The sequence below is a fragment of the Pyrus communis genome, chromosome 5 (genome assembly GCF_041283825.1).
Source record: "Pyrus communis isolate YQ-2024b chromosome 5, ASM4128382v1, whole genome shotgun sequence".
In the NCBI taxonomy this organism is placed as follows: Eukaryota; Viridiplantae; Streptophyta; class Magnoliopsida; order Rosales; family Rosaceae; genus Pyrus; species Pyrus communis.
In genome coordinates, this window is record NC_142569.1 from 6,427,915 (window position 1) to 6,451,760 (window position 23,846).

Consider the following 23,846-nt stretch of genomic DNA (forward strand, 5'->3'; position numbering starts at 1 on the left):
TCCTAGTCATTTGAATAAAAAAAAAAAAAAAAAAGTAGTCTTCTTCTTTCTGGTTTGCAGAATACCAGAACACTTTGCAACTCCGCTACTTGGATCCCTTAATAGTTAATTGATCCGCCCCTCTGCACTCCGCTACTTGGATCCCTTAATAGTTAATTGATCCGCTCCTCTGCACACAAGTGTTTCTTCGGGATTCCAGAGGGTCCTGGGACCCCCCAGGTCCTTGTTGGATTTTTGGATTGCCGAACTCGCCTCGCTCTAACGACACCGATACTGTCTCCAACTTTACCATCTGCCCAATCCGTCAAGTGTGGGGTTTTACCACAAAAAGTCTCGATATTAGTTAGAGTATGATAATTCTATTTAAACCCATTAAGTTTCTTTGAACCTACCAATGTGGGACTTTAACAGACCCTGTATGGATCCGCCCCTGGCCTTGTATTATCCTTTTCTTTTAAGGCATGGCCTATTTGCAGCACTTGTGGGATTCCACATTGTGTTGGAGAGAGTGCACTTACGGGGAGGAGTGTTGGAGTATGCTTTGTTTGTTGAAGAACTTTCGCATATGAAGACTAGAAAGAGTCTCTAACCCAAAGAGTAGTTTATGCGATTGACTACTAGCCAACGTACTAAATTTATAATTTCCTTCCAATATCATACTTTTGTTTACTTTTTCGTCAATTTCTCTATTATCTGTATACATGGTCGTTGACTATTGTTATGTGTTCATCCCCATGAGAGGGAAAAACCACAGGAACATGTTGAATGCTTCCTTTCAATCAATATACCACGTTACAAAACAAAATTCTAACAACAAGATTCATAATAATTAATGTGTAAATAAAACAAGTTTTACTTGTCTAATTAGTAATTTTAACGAGTCGCTAACATGTTATTTGTTAGTAGCTTGACATGATATAAGATTAAAGGGGTGCTCCGACCACAACTCAATCCTATGTAGTGTTTGAAATTTTCGGTTGAGATTTTCGTAAAATATCGGAAAAATCAGAGAAAGATACAAAAAGACTTCATATTGAAGAAGCTCTTCAGTTTCGGCTAATTTCGACAGGTTTTGTTGGTATTTCCTATGTATCGATCAAATATTAAAGAAATTCTTTATATTTCGTCCAAACCAATGTTTGATAAGTTTCATTTTAAATTTCCACATTTTTAGCAAATTTCCATCATTTCCATTGAAGACAACCAATATTGATATTGATACATCTATCGATATTTCTATAAATTTGAATACTAAAAAAATTCAATCAACAATATGATGAAAGAAAAATAAAATTGAATGGTGCTATTTACACACTTATTTTACCATTCACACACGTTTTTCAATTTGAAATTGTCAAATCAAATAAATTGATAAAGATTAATGGATAAAAAATAACAAAGATCTATAAAAAGTGAAAGAAAATGTGTACCCTTGAAATTTACACCACCACCACTTCCCAACATTAATCTCATATATTGGACTTAAAACAAAAACCATTTCTCTAAAAATAAAACGAGAGAGAACAAAGGGTGGTGGAGGAGATAGCTGGTTTTGATGTATTTTTAAAATGATTGAAAATGCTTTTAGTGAAAATGTTTTTAAAATCAATCATTAGTAAAAATGCAATAAAATCCTGAAAAAGCACTTAAAATGCTTTTGAAATCCAAAAATATTCTCTCTAAAAACGTTTTCAATCATTTTAAAATGACATCCAAACAAGTAGAAAATGACTTAAAAAAAAAAATATATATATAAAAACATTACAACTTTGACGTCTGGTGAGCGAAGAGTTGATAAAAATGAGGTTTAATCCGCTGATCGTTCGTTCTATTCTGAACGGTGAGAATTAAGGGATCCCCGAGGGTCCGCATGGATTGTGTCCGAAGAGAATCTAATCTTAGGTGAAAGAATCGGACTTGCGAACAGTTTGGCATTTCCCACCACCAGAGAAGCTTCGGCAAGCTCCGCCTTGCTCCGTCGACTTCCTGCGACCTCCGTCATCAGTATCTCAAGTATGAATATTCTCTTAAATTATCATCTTTTTTTCTATTTTCTTTTAAATTCAGTTCGACCTACACAAAGTGATTAATTAGAGTGTGGAAATAGAAGAAAATTTGACACTTTTTGGCGGATTTGGGTCTTTTAAGTTGACGGAAATTGGGGGGGATGCCATTGGTTTTGGTGTTGATATTTTGGTGATTGACAAAGTGAGAAATTTTGTTTCTTGTTCTAATGCATGAGGGCTTGAATTTGTGCTCCAATTGAATTTTTTTTGTTTGTTTGATGACATTTGGTCTTGTAGATTATCACTACATAGAAAATATGTTGAACAATGCTGACATTTCGATAATCGGGTTGTTGTTTATCCGTGCAATCAATGGCGGAGCCAGAAAATATTTTATGGGTGGGCTAGCTAAAAAAATTACCCTAAAATCAAATTTTTTGGTTTTTGCTACATACGATTCTATGCAAAAATTTAAGTTTAACGTTTGTATTTATATACTTAAAATTTGCCTGGCAGGAACTCACTAAGCTTCACAATTGCAAACTAAAAAAATTACAATGAATGATCAAATTTCACATATATTTAGATTTAAACACAAGAAGAAGATAGAAAACTTGATATCTCAATTACAATCACACAACTAGATCAAAGCAAAACACTGAAAGTAGAAGCAAAGACAATATTAAAAAATTGGTTGAAACTAATATAAACCCCACTATATCAATAATCTTGAACAAAATGACATCACAATTTTCGTGGTAATTTTTATATTTTTAGTTGTGCTAAATACTCAATGGGCTAGTTTCATTAAAAATAATTCTTTTTACACATTTTTTTTATCTATTATATCTACACACTAAAGTATATATACATATTGCTACAAATCCTCCCTGGGCTACAGCTCACCGTAGCCCTTAGTGTGGCTACGCCATTGCGTGCAATTCAATCGATTTTCGACTTGGGGTTGTTGTAATAGCTCTAGTAATAGTCTACTTGCGTTTTTGTGCTATGTAGCTCGATGGATTATAGTGCTGAGCATTGTAATTAGTTTTGAGTTACTTGCAATTTCAGGCTGTATGATCTTGTAATATTCATTGTCGAGTACTAGCCCCTTGACACATGGCTGAGCCCGAACCTAGAGGTCGCACTGTCCTTGAGCCACTGTCATTGTTCAACCTCTTTGGCCACTCTCGTGCACGAGTTACATCCCTTGCTATCTCCACAGTCTCTGACTCCCAATGTCTAATTTACCTTGGTACTCAGTTTGGAACCTTAGTTTTATTCTCTGTAAATCCTAATGATCAATCCCCATCTGATCCTTCCAACAACCCTTCAATCCCACAAAACATTTCCTTTTTGCAAAAGGTTTTGGTTGGCAATACCTCAGTGGAGTCTATCCAAGTATTTGGTGAGATTAAGAAGCTTTTGGTTCTTTTAGACGGGTTTCTGTTTTTGGTTGATTCACTTCTGTTACACCCCTTGAAGAGATTGAGTTTCTTGAGAGGAATTTCTGTCCTCACAAGGAGGTTGCGAAGCAGTGAATCAGAATGCTCGAATTTGTCAGGTCTTAATAATTCGTCAGAGTATACAAGCACAAGTCAGCGGTTTTTGCAAAAGTTGGGAAGTGGGATCAGAGCAAATGGCTTGAAAACAAAAGAAACTGCGCAGCAGCGTTTTGGCCATCATGTTTTCTCTGTTGTTATTGGTAAAAGATTGGTATTAGTAGAGCTTGTTTTGAGTAACAGAGTAGGTAAAAGTGACCAAGACATTGATGATGGATCTTTTGTAATTCTCAAGGAAATTCAGTGTATCGATGAGGTTATGACCATGGTATGGCTCAATGATTCAATAATTGTCAGTACGGTTAATGGATATAGTTTGTTTTCATGTGTTACTGGACAAAGTGGTGTAATATTTTCGCTACCGGATGTTTGTAGTCTGCCACGGCTTAAATTGTTGTGTAAAGAATGGAATGTGCTTTTGTTGGTGGACAATGTTGGTATCATAGCTAATGCACATGGGCAGCCAGTTGGTGGTAGCTTGGTGTTCCATAGTGACCTGGATTCTATTGGGGAGATATCTTCATATGTGGTTATTGCAAGGGATGGAAAGCTGGAGTTGTATCATAAGAAAACAGGCAGATGTATTCAGATGATCACTTTTGGTGGTGAAGGGGTAGGAGGGCCTTGCATTGTTGCAGATGAGGAAGATGGAAGTGGAAAACTTGTAGTTGTTGCAACCCCCATGAAGGTATGGAAAAATATCGATCCAATGGTTATTTTTACTCTCCTTAGCTTCATTTCAGAATACAGACATGAACAAAACAAAGATTTTTATTTGTTGCCCTCCATGTTGCAAATTTATAGGTTGTTTGCTATCGGAAATTACCCTCTGAAGAACAAATTAAAGATCTATTGAGAAAAAAGAACTTCAAGGAGGCCATCTCCTTGGTGGAGGACCTTGAGTGTGAGGGTGAACTATCGAAGGATATGCTCTCATTTGTTCATGCTCAAGTGGGGTTTCTCTTACTTTTTGACTTACATTTTGAGGAAGCAGTGAATCACTTTCTGCAGTCTGAGACAATGCAGCCTTCTGAAGTATTTCCATTCATAATGAGAGATCCAAATCGATGGTCACTATTGGTATGGGATTTTTTGCTCATGATCAGGGTATTCAGATCACATATAATATCATCCTATATAAATAAGACTCACATATATTGTCTCTACCTTAATAAAAAACGAGAGGAGTGTTTTCTTTAAAAGATAATTGCACATCAAGATGTGTAAGAGATCAGGACCTGCAGTGTGATACTCATTAGGATTGTCGTGTGATACTCATTAGAATAATGAGGCTAATATTCTTGCTGTATATTTTTGGGGATGTTAGATTACTAGGAAAAAAAGTACATAAACACTGTGTAGTTCAAGAAAGATCACATAATGATATTCAATATATCATTTTATGTAACAATCAATACTACATTGTGAATGCGAACAATTGTGAAAGAACTATCTTGTGCTTTTGTAGTAGTCATAAAAAACACACATCCAAAAGAAATTCCATCTGAAAACAAATTTAATCTTGGCCTGCATTGCACGAACATAAGTACTTCTATTATCAGCTTGCTTATTTCCATGCTTTAGTGCTGCTAAGCCTTCTGAATTTTGTAATCATAGTATTTGAACTCGCGTTTTTAGGTTCCTAGAAACCGTTATTGGGGTTTGCATCCGCCCCCTGCACCCCTGGAGGATGTTGTAGATGACGGGTTGATGGCAATTCAAAGAGCAATCTTTCTTAGGAGAGCAGGTGTAGAAACTGTGGTAGATGATACATTTCTCCTGAACCCTCCAAGCAGGGATAATTTGTTGGAGTCTGCCATCAAATCAATTACTAGGTGACTACATCACTTCTGGTTACTCATTAAATGTTATTCTCTTGATTTCTGTTGGTTCTTTTTATTTAATTTCGCAACTAACTTGTACTTGGATTATAATAAGGTTTTCAGTATACATTCTTGCTACAGGTATTTGGAGGTGTCTTGTGAGAAAGAGTTGATTCCATCAGTGAAGGAGGGAGTTGACACCCTATTAATGTACCTCTATAGAGCTTTGAATAATGTTTATGACATGGAGAAGCTGGCATCATCAACGAATTCTTGCGTTGTGGTATGTTTTCTTGTTTCTTTATTGTTTCCCTCTCTCATTTATACATTTTACCATGCCGAAGCATTTGTGCTTTTACAACTTTCCTAAATCAGGAGTACCTGTTTCCATCCTGCAGTATTTCCAGTCTTCTTGCTGTTATAATTCCTAAATTTGAATGGTTCATGTTGTAATTGAATACTTAGAATAAAAAAACAAAAAATAAGATTATATATGATCCAGTGCCCAAAATTTTGGTTTTGTTTGGGTTAAGTACCAATGGAAATGGATGAAAAAGTTATCAGATGGTGTCTTGAGAAAAGCTTGAAAATATCGAGTATATTAACTATTAATAAAACCGTACACAAAAAAAGTTGTGTTCTCATTGTAGACCCTATTTATCCATTTGATTTCAACTACTCTAGGACTAGGATATATTCTTTAATCATTTATACCAGAATATGAATTGGTGAAAGTGATATAGTGATTGTTTGGATAAGAAAAGGGGATTGATGGTTAGTGTAGTTGAATAAAATGCCAAGAGGAAATCAACAGAAATTTCCCTCAATTTGGACCATAATAAAGTTGCAATTTTGGGTTGAAATACCATTAGATTTAATCTCTGAAAGATGGTTTTGGGTTTTAACCAACTAGAAAGGGCTCACCATAGGATGGTAGAAATTGTGAGTACCATGCAACATGTCCTTGATTTGAAGACATTATATTATGTTTGGTTTTGGAATCGAGAGAATATACTTTATAGGCCTCAAGACAATGCACTGTCCCATGCATTGCAAAACAGAGGCTATTGTCTGGAGCCTGCTTGAAGGATGACTGTAGAACTTGCATGGGCGGTGCAGGAAGAGTTGGAAACTTTGTTAGATGACTCCGGGCATTTACGTACGCTTGCATTCCTATATGCAAGTAAAGGAATTAGCTCAAAGGCTCTTGCTATCTGGCGCATCTTGGCAAGAAATTATTCCTCTGGCCTTTGGAAAGACCCCATGTCGGAGAGTGGCTCACAGGATGGTGGTACAAGTATCATCTCTGGTAAGGAGACTGCTGCAGCTGAGGCATCAAAGCTTCTCGAGGAGTCATCTGATCCAGCGCTTGTTCTACAACATCTTGGATGGGTACGTGTTAATATCTGCAGGGTTGCTCCTATTTTATCTTGGATGGTTTATCTTGTTTTATTTTTTTCAAATTTCAAGTTTTTTGAGAAATCTTATGGTTTGTGCTTCGCAAGTCCAATGTTTAATTAGGAGATGGTTGGTATTGTTAGGTTGCAGATATCAACCAGGTTTTTGCAGTTCAGGTTTTGACATCAGAGAAAAGAACTAATCAACTTTCACCAGGTGGGTCTTTGATTCCCAGTGAATTTTGGTTGATGTGTGTATTTTTTGTTACCATTTGCGTCCCAGTCTTCTTAGTTAAGCAAAACCTGAAGTTCCTACATGTGTAGAAAATGACGTCTTTTGTTAGAATCTCAGTATTAATAATTCTGGAGGGAAAATTTGAAAGTATTCAATTGACCTAAAAGGCACCAAAGCACAAGGCAAGTATCCAGTTGTAAGGTGAGTGATGTATAAGAAGTTTGCACCTTAATGTCTGTGCCATTGGTCAACTACGCCAGAATGTGTCCATTTGGAAAATCTCTCTGAAGTGGGCATCAAAACAATTCAAAAATTTATTTTGTTATCAGCTTTTTGTCCCTTGTTTGTTTTTAAAAAATAGTATCCTTTTATATTAATGTATTATGCTGCTAACAAATGATTATCAATAATGCTTAAAACAGTTTTAATTTATTTGAGAAATTCTCTTTTACTGCAGATGAAGTTATTGCAGCTATTGATCCAAAGAAGGTAGAGATTTTTCAAAGGTATGTCAATTACATAGACCGCAGTACAGCCTCCCATGTTCATAGTATTTAACCACCTGTATCATACAATTATTTTGCTTTTGGAGATCTCTTAAGTAAAATGTACACATCTGTAATTAAAAGAAGTCCATTTTCTTTGGCTTACATTGTCTGAATATTACTACATTGGGTGGTTGTTTTGTGGGAGTCTGATATTCCTCATCCATTCTAACCGTATATGGGTTCAAGTTGGCTGTCTTGATCTGAATATGATTTTGCAATCTTTAAAAATATGATGACATTTTTTCAATTATAATTACCATTATAATAGTGTTATGCAACCATGCTAAACTACCTAGTGTTTTCGTTAAAGTGCTATTCTTTGTATCTTACTGTTCTAGGGTGCCTTTTGTTTTGTCAAATACATTTGCCATATTAATTTTTCCTTGATTGCCTTTACTGTGATATGCACTTATTACTTATCAGAAAGGAAAACAAATCTTTCTTCCTCATTTGATGTGATGTGACCTTCACTGCATATACTTGAGTTTTAACTCTTTATTTGCACAGGTATCTTCAGTGGTTGATTGAAGATCAAGAATACAGTGACAGTCAGTTCCACACGTTATATGCTCTCTCACTTGCCAAGTCAGCAATTGAAGCTTTTCAAGCAGAAATTGCCTCCCAAAATCCTGATCCTCGAAGAATACAAGAGACAAACATTTCAGATAATAGAATAAGTTTAATCTTTCAAAGTCCTGTTCGGGAAAGACTGCAGATATTTTTGGAGTCTTCAGACTTGTATGACCCAGAGGAGGTTCTTGACTTGATCGAGGGATCAGAATTGTGGTCAGAGAAGGTCTGTCGTAACCCTTTATGGACCTTGTCTTGAATTCTGCTTTTAACCTGGCTATCTGAATATACTGATTATTTACTCTGAGCCATTTAAGTTTATTTTATTAGCTGTTGGGCCAATCATGGATGGCAGTTGATAATTTTGTAGTGCCAAAATGACCGGTCTTGGTTGTTTGATGCTGCAACTGCTCATCTCTGATTCTTAATTTATTCAACAGGCTATTCTTTACAAGAAACTAGGGCAAGAGGCATTGGTGCTCCAAATTTTAGCATTGTAAGTTTCATTTTGGTTTCAAAAGTATCCACAGTAATAACATTAATTACCATTTCATCTGGGTATCATTATAAATATCAGTAGCATCCGCACTTTGAAACAATAATTATTCTATGTGCAAACTTCAGCATGTGTGAACTAGTATTCAATGGCTTTTCAGGAAGCTGGAAAACAGTGAAGCTGCTGAGAAATATTGTGCTGAGATTGGGAGACCAGATGTCTATATGCAGTTCGTTCTCTGTCTCTGTCTCTGTCTCTGTCTCTCTCTCTCTCTCTCCACATGTGACAAGCACACAAAAACACCTATAGACACTTGTTAAGTAAATCTCTGATGTATCTAAAATTGCCTCTTGATTATTTTCCATTTGTTTTTTCCTTTGAGAACTCAGGTTACTTGATATGTATTTGGATCCACAAGATGGTAAGGAGCCTATGTTTAAAGCTGCTGTTCGCCTACTCCACAATCATGGGGAATCATTGGATCCTCTGCAAGTTTTAGAGGTATCAGTCTCTCTCTCTCACACAACTTTTTGGGATATGGTGGGTACCAGAGAAAAATTGAAGTTCACACAAATGCACACTTTTGTTTGGTTACTTGTATGCTAAAAGCACATTTCTATTGCTGGGGACCCTGCCAAGTATTTGATGTTTGTCATGTTCTGTGCAAAAAATCTGGCTTGATGTTGCAGAGATTGTCGCCAGATATGCCTCTTCAACTTGCCTCTGAGACTATATTAAGAATGTTGAGAGCTCGACTTCATCATCACCGTCAAGGACGGGTAAGTTTCGGTTGTGTTTTAGATTTTGTCATTCTGGCTTAAGATTGTGAAATTTTTTCGTTCTTTCATTGGTTTTCCTTTTTTGTGGGTATTGAGCTATGTTCTCCATATCATAAGGAAATTAGTGAATCTGTTTTTTCTGAAGTTTCTTGCATGTAGCCATGTTTTGTGCTTTTCTTTTCTTATTGAGCCAATACATTAATTGCTTTTCAGATTGTGCACAATCTGTCCCGTGCCTTAGGTACTGATGCAAGTTTAGCAATACTGGAGGAAAAGTCAAGGCATGTGCAGATCAATGATGAAAGCCTTTGTGATTCTTGTCATGCACGCCTTGGAACTAAACTTTTTGCTATGTACCCAGATGACACCATAGTCTGTTACAAGGTTGGTAACATTGACCTTTCATAATACACTGAGGATAATTTATTTTTTAATTTCGATAGTTCCATCTTTCATAAAAAATAAGAACGCCTAACAAGACAGCCCCCACTCTTTTTTTATTATTATATATTTTCGATTTTAGCAGAAAAATCTGGTATTGTACTATTTCTAAGTTGCTCGTCTGGTTCGCTGTTGAGACACAGGAAAATACATGCATTTGTGGGAGAATGAACAATTGTTTTAATTAATAAATATTATGACAATGGCTTGATACCGATAAGAAAGGAAAATAAAGGCGAACTGGCATGGTGACCTGCTACATGCAACAAGATCATACAACCTTCCAGTTTAAATTTCTTAAGCGGATGTATTTCTAGCGGCACTCTATGTTAATTGTTCATGGCTATTTATAAGGTTTTTCTATATTAACATCCTTTCTTGTGCAGTGTTTCCGTCGTCAGGGTGAATCTACATCAGTAACTGGTCGCAACTTTAAGCAAGATGTCCTAGTGAAACCGGGTTGGCTTGTGACCAGGTAATCCAAAAATGGTGATGCAATGATGAAATTGAAGACTGGGGCTGGTCCGTCTTTGAGTCCATGCTCTATGGCTTTTCTTTGAGGCTCAGGATCAGGTTTCATAACAACTAAAAATGTCATCACAAAGTACAGTGCTGAAGCTCGGGGGCGAAAGATTCTGCAATCGTCGTGTTAGAACGAGGCCCCAATTTTGTAGCTTAGTACTCGGTAAAGGACGCTCCAGCCATTATGATCTTCATGTGGAGTACGTGTTTCTTAGAATCATCGTCACACGACCACCTTTATGATAGGGAAAAACTTCAAGCATGAATCATCATTACCATGATCGTCTGTGACCTGATGAAGCCCGAGGAACACAGTTTAGAAGTTTGAGATCCGGCTAATCCATTCCTGCTCGGAATCAGGAACAATACTGTGAGTTTGCATGACATGGGTTGAAATGACCAAGAGTTCGTCATACATACAGGAGGGATCAGGATTCTGCTTGTGAGTTCAATACGGTGTTGTGATAAAAAAAAATGTTGTTACATTCAGGAGATGTTGACGAATTTGTAAATTGTGATAAAAAAATGTTGTTACATTCAAGAAATTTTGATAAAAAAAATGGGATGCTATTATTACTGCTTACGAAGGGAATTTCCAAGTTAAGTTGGAAGTTGTTTTATGATGTTACAAGCGTTTATTAGACGAGCGGTTCGTTTTAGGGTTCTGTTAGATGACTTCACTTTTTAAAAACGTGGCAAATATTTAGTAAATGTATGACGTCACTTATACCATATCTTTGGGTGCAAAAGAGAATCTATCTTGAATTGAGTTTTTTGCCTTTCAATTATGCTTGTAAAACATTTGGATCAAGTTAATGGAAAGCGCACAAAACCTACAAAAGTTAAGGGAGACTTTCTCATTATCTGGATATGATTTTTAGACTAGGATAGATTGAGAGAAAATCTGAATCAACCCACAACTAAACAACCTCCAACCAATTACAATCATCCACCTCAGCCTCCTTACTCCCTCCACCTTATCCCCTCTCCCTCTTCTCTCCTCCACCACCAGTCTTCCTCCAAGATTCTAAAAACCTGCCCTCCACACTCTTTCCCTTCCAAGATCTCCTCCTTCCTCTCTGCAACTCCTCACAACCCCCATAACCCTAAGAAAAAAGAGAGGAAAGAAAGAACCATGTCTCTCACAATCCCCACAAACCTCTCAAAACCTATGTTTCAGCCGAAACTCAGCTCCCCAATGGCCACAAAGCTGCCAAGAACCGTGGTCTTCTGCTCAGCCTCCCAAAACCCTAACCCTACCCCAGAGAAAATATCCACTGCATCGCCCATGCAGGCGTTCTCCACTGCACTCGCACTCTCCTCCATCCTCATTGGCTCAGCCCCCATGCCTGCAGTTGCTGACATCTCGGGACTCACCCCATGCAAAGACTCCAAGCAGTTCGCCAAGCGTGAGAAGCAGCAGATCAAAAAGCTCGAGTCCTCACTGAAGCTGTATGCACCCGACAGTGCACCCGCCCTAGCCATCAAGGCCACCATAGAGAAGACTCAGAGGAGGTTTTCCAACTATGGCAAGCAGGGTTTGCTTTGTGGGTCCGATGGGCTCCCCCATTTGATAGTCAGCGGTGACCAGAGGCACTGGGGTGAGTTTATCACGCCTGGTATTTTGTTCCTGTACATTGCTGGGTGGATCGGGTGGGTTGGGAGGAGCTACTTGATTGCCATTAGGGATGACAAGAAGCCGACGCAGAAGGAGATCATCATTGACGTGCCTTTGGCTACTGGCTTGGTTTTCAGAGGCTTCAGCTGGCCTGTGGCTGCTTACAGAGAGTTAGTGAATGGTGAACTTGTTGCCAAGGACGTTTGAGCTTCTTTTTTTTGTTCGTTTTTAATTTCTTTGTATAATTTGTAAAATTACTTGAAATTATATGTACCAAATGCTTGTGTTTGAAACTGATCCCGCTTAACATTTCTATTTCTATTTGTGCTATACCTAAGCATAGTTCAAATACCGTCATATGGTAGTAAGGTACTCATTTGTCATTTGAAAATACTTGGGAGCCAATTCAAATCGCGGCTTGGCGTGTGTGTATAAGCTGTTCTTTTTGTTATTTTAATAAGTTGCTTTGCAAACATGTTAGACTGTAATTTATAGGTAAGTAGGAATGACTTACATGAAAATTTGTAGATCAATTGTGCAAATGACAGAAAGACGAACATACTGCAACAACGTGATGGCCTCAAGAATGCGGAGGTTACCTACCAAAGATTGGAGAACGAAATCTTCAAGAACTTTTTTGGTACAAAATCTTTAAGCAAAGACTTTAAACATAGTAATTTTCTTTGTTTAGGTAATTGTCAATCACGTAACAGTTTGTTCGTGACGCTTGTTAGTCAAGTATATTGTGTATAGAGTAGACAATTTATAATTATTTCGATAAAAAAAAGACAATTCATAATTAATCCTCCCTATATGCAACGCCTATGGTTATATCTTATATGCATGTAGTCAATTGAAGAACTCTTTTGATACAAACTCTTCAAGAAAAAAAGACTTAAGACATAGTAATTTCATTCTTTAGGTATATGTCTATCACGCATATTACGTGTAGAAAATCCATAAAAAAAAGTTCTTCATATATCAAACGGTTGTGGTTATATGCAAATAACAGAAAAGCAGCAAATGATCAAATATTTAGACAAAAATAGGAGGAAATTAACTATTTTTTTAATAATATTTCATACATTTACTACTCCATAATCTGCAAATCCTACTACAGTCCTCTTCCCAATTTTGTTTCCAAACTACCAATATGTTTGGTGGATTCACACATCCAAAAGTCATCAAGTCGCTTGGAGCAAATATAAAAAGTCCCGCAAGACAATATATGATTACCCAATATATATATCGATAAGTTAAACTAATATTTACAATCCAGTTACTAATGGAAAACCCATCTCAAACTAAGCGGTCGAATCGCCTTGGTCTCTGTCACTGTCACCATCACCGCCACCGCTTTAACTATTGTAACCGTCCCTAGGTTTACCCAGGCATGATGACCAAGGCTAATGGACTTGGATCCTCTCCAGAGCCCAAGGAGAGGATCCTCCTGACCAAGGATCTTGGATTGTTGGATTTTTATCCAACGGTTACAAATAGAGGAATTCCTATAAAGTTATAATAATTATAGCCGTTGGATGAAAATCCAACGGTCCAAGATCTTTGGTCAGGAGGATCCTCTCCTTGGCCTCAGGAGAGGATCCAAGTCCAAAGCTAATTACTCTCTAGATTATAGTAGAGTAGACATTAGTAATTAATTAAGCTTAGCATGACCACATGGACTCTCCCATTCCCAAGCTGGTATGGTCCACCATCATATCCATGTCGAAAATAGGTCGGGCCTGAGAGCCCATGAACTTAGATGAGGGTGACCTGCTATTACTCGGGCTAGCCGGACTTAACCCATGGTTGGAGAATGATGCAGTCTGACGCACTTTGAGGTGCACCACCTCTGCCTGAGCCAGAGCCAGTTGGGTTTGAAGCACATCAATTTGTTGTTGTAAAGATGAAATTGCCCCAACGCACCCATAAACTGGGTCTCGCACCCTGGCATTTGCTTCATACACCATGCTACTAACTGCATCTCCTCTCTGGTGCTCTGGCAGCTCCTGCAATTGTCACAATTAAACATGGTCTTTTAACTTTTGACCACAAAAGCAAGTTGGCAGTGGTTACGGTGAAAACTTACATGCAACCGAGATATCATAATTGACAATTTTTCAAATTAATGACTGTGAGTGATTGACTTGAAATATTGTACAACTGAGTAAGTTTGTCTCCTAAAGTGGCTTCTAAACTTGTAACCCTAGTCCCGAATGAGAGGCCAAAGGTCCTACAAGAAATGTTTTGGCTTGATGTAATGATCACTACCACTCTATGATATTTGTAGAACAAATCATGCGTCATCAGCCATGCTTATTCATTTGGCTGAACAAAATATATGGTCCCAAATCAAGTTATGACACTTTATTGGTTGCCTGTCTCTATCTATGACTACGAAGCATCATGTCGTACAAAAAAGAATTGAAATGCAAAAAAGGGTAGAAGATATATAGTGATTTTTACATTTTTTTTTCATTTTGTACTTTTCTTGTTGTTTTCTATTTCTTGATTCTATTTCGATTTAGGGCTAATTATATTTTATACCTTCAAGGTTTAAATTGATTTTTAAAATGGATCATGAGGTTTTAATTTTCTTGAATTGCACCCTAAAGTTTTAAAACTATATTAATTTACACCGTTTGTCTAACGAATTATACAAATATTCATTACCTGCAACATCTTGTTGACATTGCTGGCACCAAACACTTTGTGAACATTAGCAAACTTTTGGGGCTCATCCGCAGGAAAATAGGGAGCGAACACACAATCCTGAGCACACCTTCTTCTGAGAAGCTTGCATGCTGCACAGGGCGAGGGTGCACCTTGTTTCCTGCTGCTGCCATTCTCCTTCATGCTTGCCACGTGTCTGATCTTCGTTGGACCAACGCAACCCCCAACAGTATGCAGTAACCCTAGTTTTGTAGGGTAACCCAATTTTGCCTTGAAATAGAAGGACAAAGGCCTATCTTATGAGTGTGAAGTAGAAGCTGATGACAGACAAAACAAAGAGGTAGCTAATTTAGTTGAAGAAGAAAAAAAGCAGAGAGAAGAGAGTGAAGACTGAAATAGGAAAAGGATGAGGGATGTGAAGTGGGGAGGTGGTGGGCATTTATATAAGAAGAATAGGCAGAATTGCATCTGGGGTGGGGGGTCCCAGTTGAAAACCCTAAAGATTTTGGTCGATATAAAACTTCAATCCTGACATGACTAATTATTTGGCGCCATTTTAAACTTATTTTTTCCTCATCTAGATAACATATTATAACATGCATGTGGTTAATTTTGTAATGTACACCAATGCAATTAGGTCATCTCTAACTGAGAGCTGGCCAGATGGCTCGTTTTAGTCATCTAGTCCTTCAAGATATTAATATTTTAATGAATAGTACATGGTCATATTTGTCTCCGTCTCAAACCGAGGCGCCAAAGGATCAGAGGGCTCGTTTTAGCCCTGTCACAAAAAACCCATCTCCAATAGAGGGTCATAGGGCCAAACATAATTTATTATTTAAATTTAAAAACTACAACAACTTAAATTTAAAAACAGCAACAACTTAAATTTAAAAACTACAACTTATATTTAAAAACTACAATTAAAATTTAAAAACGACAAATTAAATTTAAAAACTACAAATTAAATTCGAAAACAACATTAACTTAAATTTAAAAACTACAACAACTTAAATTTAATATCCATAATCAACATCATCTTCATCATCTGCCATCGTAGGAGTATAGTCAGAGGTAAACAACTGCGGTCGGCTCATAATTTCTTTTTTTTTTTTTCCTATCAAAATAGGCCATACTCATTGGAGTGTAATTTGAAGTGTTCCTTTCCATATTTTTATCATCCATCTCTTCTTGTATTTGTTTGGCCCGTTCTTCATGCCTACACTTCCTTTCTTCCGCCTGAAGGGCATTTTGTTCCGCCAATAAACGCAATGAGGCCGCCACTTCATGTTGAGCGGCGTAATCATCATTTGCCTTGCCTTTTTCCTTTAACCTTCGCGCCTTGTTTCGTCCCATAACCCTAGGTATGGAACTTTCACCCGAAGATGGATTTTCTACCCTTGTTTGTTGAATGGTTGGAGATCCATCTTCATCCATATCTGCAGCTGAGGATGTAGTTCCGAACACTGGCGTAGGAGCTCTTTGTGGTGGATCTTCAAATGACACCCACCCTTTACAAATTTCCCAACAACTGTGAAACTGAAAGGGTTTCGAGCTTCTGTCCATATACAATTCCTCCGCTTGGCGTACCTAGAGAAAAATTAAAGGAAATTAATTTATGAAATTAAATGTAATATAATTAAATATTTAAAATAAATTGTGAAAACACTTACTTCGTCGTAGTAATTAGCGCCGCTTTCATGTCTGCTTACGGCTGCTAACAATGCTTGATGTCATTTGTTCAAACTTGGTTAAAGATGTTTCTTCCATCTTGAAGAACAACTCTCGTGGTTTCTAATATTCATTGAGTGGTGCCTTCATAGAATTCTAAGTATTTTTTGGACACACGAGTCCAAACATCGTCATTTGTTTGACAATTCCCCCTCACACTATCTTCCGACACCCATCTATAAGTCTTGCAAAGAGCTTCATCTTCTTTTTGGGTCCAAGCCCTACCTTTCATTGCAGACGAGGCCATTTCAAAATTATTAAAAAAAATTAAAGGATAGATTTTTGAAAGAGGAAGGAAAATATGAGAATTGAAATGGTGTAGGAATGGTGAAAATTTTGTGAGGAATGGTTTAGGTATTTATAGGAAAAAAAAAAAATTTGAATCCAATGGTAACTAGTGCCAGCTAGCAACGGCTAGCTAATGTCAGCTAGCCGTTAGATTCAAAATTCTTTTTAAGAATTCCTATCATTTATAACCGACATGATTAATCAGTTTTCTGGCCAGCCTTCCAGCCTTTTCAGATTCCATGGGGCCCTCTCAGATTCCACGAGCCCTCTGGCCTAGCCCTCGGTTGGAGACGGTTTTCGGGCTATTTTCGACCCTCTGAACCTTTCGGTTGGAGATGGCCTTAGTAATGATGGCAACTCAAAGCTTTTCATGCTGTTTTAGGTCCTGCAGTCCTGTAAAAGCTAAAATCAATTAATGCCAACATTGATTGACTAGTTTTTATTACAGTTTCAGAAAAATATGCGTTTAGAGAGAAAAATTTGGCGTTAGTACTATGATTGGTCACTTTTGGATGACTTTTATTTTTTGGGATTGCCAGAATTTCCTACTTCACGAGACTAAGCAAAGATAACATATTGAAAGGATTGAACTTATCGAGCAAGGCCTATCCAACTACAACAATTTCTTCTGGTTTGCTACTTAGATTATTGGATTTGTCTAATTCGTGTTGTGGCTTGAACTAAACATGGGTTTGGATTGCGAGAGAGATTTATAAATTACAACGGAGATTCTTTACGGATCCTTGTTCTACAAAAGTTAAATTTCAACTTTGAAGGAGTTTTAATTTGTAATGTAGGAGTTTTGATTGTATCCGCATGATATATCAATAAATAGAAAAATGAATTTACAATAATTATCCGGGGATAGTGCCATTCACATACTCATTTTTACTTTCTACACATCTTTATTAATTTTTGGTCATTGGTCTTCTTCAATTAATTCGATCCAACAACTGAAAATTAAAAAAGGTGTGTAATAAGTAAAAATAAGTGTATGAATAACACTACCCTTTACCAAGTTGGTGTTATGATTCGGTCGGTACTGTTGAGGTCTACCATATGTCAATATATGGGCACTACTCACTTTTGTTTATTTTTTTACACTAGAAGAAATTGGACCCTTAACCTATAAGAGGCCTATAGATTAATATTTACATACCAACTCTCTTACTCTAATCTTAATCATAATACATAATATATACATACCAACTCTCTTACTCTAATCTTAAGCATAATACATAATATATAGGGACACACACACACACACACACACACATATATATTTGTATGAGTATTGAGTACTATTAGATAGACTAATTTTTTAGATCATATTTGTGAATTATGTGATGTGCCATCAATATGAAATAAACACGTTAATCAACACTTAACTAATAATCTAATCATCAACAACCACATTATATAGTTTACAAAATATAGTTTAAATCGACAATCTCCTTAGCATTACCCATATATACACACACTCGAAATATTATAGTTGAGGATCCAATGAATGTACAGGAGCATCCTTACATAATATATACATACCAACTCTCTTACTCTAATCTTAAGCATAATACATAATATATAGGGACACACACACACACACACACACACACACACACACAGACACACACAGAGATATATATATTTGTATGAGTATTGAGTACTATTAGATAGACTAATTTTTTAGATCATATTTGTGAATTATGTGATGTGCCATCAATATGAAATAAACACGTTAATCAACACTTAATTAATAATCTAATCATCAACAACCACATTATATAGTTTACAAAATATAGTTTAAATCGACAATCTCCTTAGCATTACCCATATATACACACACTCGAAATATTATAGTTGAGGATCCAATGAATGTACAGGAGCATCCTTACATAATATATACATACCAACTCTCTTACTCTAATCTTAAGCATAATACATAATATATAGGGACACACACACACACACACACACACATATATATATATATATATATATTTGTATGAGTATTGAGTACTATTAGATAGACTAATTTTTTAGATCATATTTGTGAATTATGTGATGTGCCATCAATATGAAATAAACACGTTAATCAACACTTAATTAATAATCTAATCATCAACAACCACATTATATAGTTTACAAAATATAGTTTAAATCGACAATCTCCTTAGTATTACCCATATATACACACACTCGAAATATTATAGTTGAGGATCCAATGAATGTACAGGAGCATCCTTATGCCTTGCATGTCACACTTTTCCACTTCTAACTTTATGTGTAGAACGATGGAGCAGCAAAACCAAAAACTAGAAAATGAGTGTGAACCTGTGGACTTCTGAACTTGGAATACAATAGAGAGAGGTTAACGTATCATTATAAAACAAATTTATTCTCTCATCCTGACCTTAATGTATCATTATAAAAAAATTTATTAAAATAGGAGAGAGGTTATAAATAAATAGGGCCATATATATGGAAAATTAACACACAAGAAAACTACGTAATTCTTCAAGAATTTCCTAACTACTAGTCTTTTACCACACGTCTTGTACCCCCTTCTCCCTTTGTATATAGAAATTATATATTTACGTCAAAGAATATTTGAAAATCCCAATTTTAGTTACGAATAATCATGAGTTTTTTTATTAACACCATGCATATTGTTGAATACCCCACATAAAAGTTTATTGTTAAGTGGCTTATATACCTAATATAAAATGACCATTTAGGCCTAATAAAATTTTAAAAAGGAAAATTATTTTCTAAATACACCCCAAGTTAATTTAGACGTGTATTCTAAGATAGTTTTTCTTCAAGATCTCAAAGTCACTCACCTCCTTCATTGTATAACAAAACCCTAACCACTAGAAGCACAAAACATTAATGGAAAAAGATTATTTTTCATCCTCATTCTGCATATCTGATAAGAGAAATTTTGGAATTGGAAAGAAGAAAAGGAAACTGGTCAGTTTAACGCCAGCAATACATTTTGTCACTTTGCAGGTGCAACCTAGAAGAACAAACTGATATAACACCGAATAGTTGTGCATTTGATTTAAAAAGTACATGTGGGGTGTAGTCAACAAAACATGGGGTGTGAATAAAACAACCCATAATCATTTATATATTGAATTAACTGAGATGCTGTTTTTTTAACCTATGTGATTTTTTTTTTTTTTTTGTCGAACAATAGATTTGTTAGATTATGGAGCCGACATGATTCGAACCCAGGTTGTAATGGAAGGGCAACCCTCCTCTCTGATAGAGTGTAGCAATTGATGTATAGGATTGAGCCAAGTGTACGTAGATTAGAGGTCCAGATAGTTAGTAAGTTACTACTCATGCATACATGTATAAATAGTCTAAGCTTGTATTACTTCGTTATTAAGAAAGATATCAAAGAAGTTAGTTTCTTTCTCCTTCTTCTTCTCTAAGATTCTCTCTGAGCTCTTGATTCTCAATGGTTAACATGGTATCAATCCCATGATTGCTTAACCAAGCTTCTTCGATCCTTGCATTGCTTTCACTACTGTCATCATCGTCTTCATCTCTCTTTCTTTCTTCGTCTTCCTCTGCGATCTTCTGCAATTCTTTGATTTTCCCTGAAAATTTCTAGATTTCTTCTTCGATTTCTTCTCCGATGCCTCGACCGCCTCAACGTTCATCCGCATTAGGTGATTCTGGTACTGATTCTTCTAATTCATCCCCAATTACTGAAACTAATGAGTTTATCGTATGGAGAATGCATGATAGGGCTATTATGCAATTAATCACTACTACTCTTTCACCTGTTGCTTTATCTTGTGCAATTGGAAGTACTAGTTCGAGAGATTTGTGGATTCGATTAAAAGAACAATTCTCAATTGTTTCCAAAACTAGTATCTTTCAAATGAAATCAAATATTCAGAATATTAAGAAAGGCGCATACTCTGTTTCTCAGTATTTGCATAGAATTAGGGAAGCTAGAGACTATTTATCTATTGCTGGGGTTTACTTTCTTGATGAGGACATTGTTATTCTTGCCTTAAATGGGTTACCACCAGAGTATAATACATTTCGAATAGTTAGTATAGGCTGTGAAAGTGTCATTACTCTCAAGGAATTTCGATCTTAGTTGCTTGCTGAAGAGATCATTGTTGAAAATTCTACAACTACCCCATTAATAACTGCAACGGTAGCTACAAATCAGTCAAATGGTTCTCAAGGATATAGCCAATCTAACTTTGTTAATGGCAGTTTCAGATCTTACAATGGCAATAAAAATAGAGGTAGAGGGAGATATCATAACAACTCGAGGTCATTTGCACCTAAATAGATGCTTCCAACTCAAACTCATGTGTTTCCTACACCAACTCCAAGTGTACTTGGTCATTCTCCAACACAATACTATGGGGCTTCCAGTGCTCTTCCACTGCATCCATGTCAATTATGTACCCTGAAGGCCATATTGCAATGTTTTGTCACTTAAAACTTCTTGAGAAATCCACTTGTAACATTTGTTACAAACATAACCACAGTACTTGGTACTGCTTCTACAATGAAAAAGGCCCTAATTTTGTTGGTTACCACAATTCTGCTCATTAATATTAGATGACAGGTTCATCAATGCAGTCTTATTCTCTACACTCACATATGGCAGCTTCACATCCTTAAACTCCATTTCATTAACAACAATATCATCCATAGGCTTTACATACTGTGATGTCTCAGCCAAGTCCCTCTATAACTCCATCAACCTCTCAAGTTTGGCTTACTAATTCAGGAGCTACCAATCACATGACTGCTGATTTCAGCACCCTATCATTGGCTTATCCTTATCCAACAAATGAAGTCATTCAAACTGCTAATGGTGAATGTTTGGAAGTGTCTCATATAGGCAGTACTGTACTTATGCCCTCTATACATCCAATCAAACTAAATTTTGTGCTCTATGTCCCTAAATTGACACAAAACTTATTGTCAGTGCATAGAATTTGCTTGGACAATAATTGCTGGCTAATTTTCGATGCATTTTGTTTTTGAATTCAGGACAATGCCACATGGAGGATTCTCTACAAAGGAATGTGCAGTAATGGTCTTTATCCCATACATTCCCTTGCTTCTGCAATCATCAATTACAAAGCCAATGCATTTCTTGGTCAGCTTGTTACCTCCACTCTTTGGCATAACAGATTAGGTCATCCAACAAATAATATTGTGTCTCTGATGTTAAATAAGGTAATGTTTCATCTCCTAAGAACTCTATACATGTAATGTGCCACAGTTGCTTGGAAGGCAAGTTTTGCAAACTGCCATTTCACCGTAGTGTCAATAAGTTTGTACAACCTTTTACCAGTATTCATAGTGACCTTTGGGGTCTTGCACCTTGTCTTTCTATTGAAGGCTGTATGTATTATGTAACCTTTATAGATGAATGTACAAGACACTGTTGGATTTTCCTTTTGATTAATAAATCAGATTTGTTTGCTACTTTCAAGGTTTTTCATTCATATGTCTGCACTCAATTTGCTGCACCTATTAAAATTTTCAGAGTGATGGGGAGAGGGGATAATATATTAGTAAAGCCTTTCAATCATTCTTAGTGAGCAAGGGTATTGAACACCATAAGTCCTGCCCACATACACCACAACAAAATGGCCTTGCTGAGAGAAAGCATAGGTAGTTGAGACAACCATTACCCTATTACAAACAGCTAAACTTCCACCTTCTTTCTGGTTTCATGCTTGTCAAACAACACATATCTTATCAATAGAATGCCCTCTCCAATGCTATCTAATAAGTCACCTTTTGAACTCTTATTTGGTCAAGTACCTGTCATATCTCACCTTAAGATATTTGGGTGCACATGTTATCCTCTCATCCGACCATATAATTCTACCAAATTGCAACAAAAAACAACAAAGTGTATCTTTCTGGGATATGCCACCAAATACAAAGGATATATTTGTTATGAAGTGTCTAAGAAAAGGATGTACAGTTCCAGGCATGTTGTCTTCGATGAAACTGAGTTTCCCTATACAGCTTTATTAACTCATTCTCAGTTCAATTGTATCACATCAGAGAAACAACAGTCTCCTATTTCACTACCTGTGGTTACTTCAAATAATGTAGTCATTTCATATTCTTCACAGTCACCTATTCCAATGGAAATTTACGGCTCAATTATCATTGTATTGCATAGAGGAAAATATATACAAGATACAATCCTTATTCTATAAGGAAACAATAAAGGACACATATATCCTTCCTAATAAAGGATTCCTAATATTTACAATATATATACATGCCTTTTTTTAAATATCACTCATGGCGACACTCCCCCTCAAGTTGGAGCATAGATATCACACATGCCCAACTTGACAAGTGGGTCACCAAAAACTCTACTACACACGACGTGAGTGAGGATATCCGCAAGTTGCTCTTCCGAGTTCACAAACAGTATTGACACTATTTTCTTCTCAAGCTTTTCCTTAATAAAATGACGGTCAACCTCCACATGTTTCGTTCTGTCATGTTGTACCGGGTTCTCTGCAATCTCCCGTGCGGATTATTATCACAATACAAGCTTATTGCCTCATTTTCTTTGAAACCTAGACCGCCAAGTAATTTACGTAACCAAAGAACTTCACATATTCCATGTGCCATACCTTTGAATTCGGCATCAGCTGAAGACCTTGACACCACATTTTGCTTCTTGCTCCTCCAAGTAACTAGATTTCCACCAACGAACGTAAAGTATCCAGAAGTAGAGCGCCTATCAGTTACATCACCTGCACAATCAGCATTAGTAAATCCCTCAATCCTTAGATGACAGGAATTTTTATACAAAATTCCTTTTCCTGGAGCTGACTTCAAATAAGCCAAAATCCGCATAACAGCTGCCATATGATCCACACTTGGCAAGTGCATAAATTGACTCACCACACTTACTGCATAGGCTATAGAGCTAAATAAATTAGTCTTCCTACCAGTCTCTGATATCTGCCTTTATGCACTGGTTCTTGATTCGGGTAAACCCCCAAGTAATGTTTCTCCACAATAAGAGTATCCACGGGTTTACACCCAAGCATACCTATTTCCTTCAATAAATCCAAAATATATTTTCGTTGAGACAAGAAAATACCTTTGGACGAACTTCCTTCAATAAA

The 23,846-nt window shown here is 36.6% G+C and overlaps 3 protein-coding genes across 4 annotated transcripts; 2 read left to right on the top strand and 1 right to left on the bottom strand.

Moving 5' to 3' along the window:
- The first annotated feature begins 1,774 nt into the window (after positions 1 to 1,774).
- On the top strand, positions 1,775 to 10,962 carry LOC137726217 (vacuolar sorting protein 3-like). Of its 2 annotated transcripts, none has more exons than XM_068465105.2 (15): positions 1,775 to 2,013; positions 3,078 to 4,256; positions 4,373 to 4,648; positions 5,207 to 5,403; positions 5,533 to 5,674; positions 6,511 to 6,783; positions 6,933 to 7,005; positions 7,481 to 7,529; positions 8,079 to 8,367; positions 8,582 to 8,637; positions 8,798 to 8,866; positions 9,027 to 9,138; positions 9,327 to 9,416; positions 9,630 to 9,800; positions 10,244 to 10,962. In XM_068465105.2, the coding sequence occupies exons 2-15, from the start codon at positions 3,126 to 3,128 to the stop codon at positions 10,334 to 10,336; spliced, it is 3,021 nt and encodes a 1,006-aa protein (XP_068321206.1). In that variant the 5' UTR covers positions 1,775 to 2,013; positions 3,078 to 3,125; the 3' UTR covers positions 10,337 to 10,962. The 2 variants fall into 2 exon arrangements, 1 of the variants encoding a protein (XP_068321206.1); XR_011067603.2 differs by having other exon boundaries at positions 1,779 to 2,013; positions 8,798 to 8,870.
- Positions 10,963 to 11,178: 216 nt separating this feature from the next.
- Positions 11,179 to 12,290, top strand: LOC137725529 (photosystem I reaction center subunit III, chloroplastic). The gene has a single exon (XM_068464251.2). It carries the CDS (start codon positions 11,515 to 11,517, stop codon positions 12,202 to 12,204), a length of 690 nt encoding a protein of 229 aa, XP_068320352.1. The 5' UTR covers positions 11,179 to 11,514; the 3' UTR covers positions 12,205 to 12,290.
- Positions 12,291 to 13,031: 741 nt separating this feature from the next.
- LOC137726493 (LOB domain-containing protein 4) lies at positions 13,032 to 15,070 on the bottom strand. The gene is made up of 2 exons (XM_068465426.2): positions 14,671 to 15,070; positions 13,032 to 14,006 (listed from the first exon to the last, which is right to left on the bottom strand). The coding sequence occupies exons 1-2, from the start codon at positions 14,851 to 14,853 to the stop codon at positions 13,662 to 13,664; spliced, it is 528 nt and encodes a 175-aa protein (XP_068321527.1). The 5' UTR covers positions 14,854 to 15,070; the 3' UTR covers positions 13,032 to 13,661.
- Between the last annotated feature and the right edge of the window lie 8,776 nt (positions 15,071 to 23,846).

What these genes read in the sequence shown, in the direction of transcription:
- LOC137726217 (XM_068465105.2), top strand. Translation starts at nt 3,126, where the DNA reads ATGGCTGAGCCCGAACCTAGAGGTCGCACTGTCCTTGAGCCACTGTCA. An exon ending in AACTAATCAACTTTCACCAG is followed by an intron (nt 7,006 to 7,480) that starts GTGGGTCTTTGA and finishes CTTTTACTGCAG; the next exon opens with ATGAAGTTATTGCAGCTATT. An exon ending in ATCATCACCGTCAAGGACGG is followed by an intron (nt 9,417 to 9,629) that starts GTAAGTTTCGGT and finishes ATTGCTTTTCAG; the next exon opens with ATTGTGCACAATCTGTCCCG.
- LOC137725529 (XM_068464251.2), top strand. Translation starts at nt 11,515, where the DNA reads ATGTCTCTCACAATCCCCACAAACCTCTCAAAACCTATGTTTCAGCCG.
- LOC137726493 (XM_068465426.2), bottom strand. Translation starts at nt 14,853, where the DNA reads ATGAAGGAGAATGGCAGCAGCAGGAAACAAGGTGCACCCTCGCCCTGT. An exon ending in ATGTCAACAAGATGTTGCAG is followed by an intron (nt 14,007 to 14,670) that starts GTAATGAATATT and finishes TGACAATTGCAG; the next exon opens with GAGCTGCCAGAGCACCAGAG.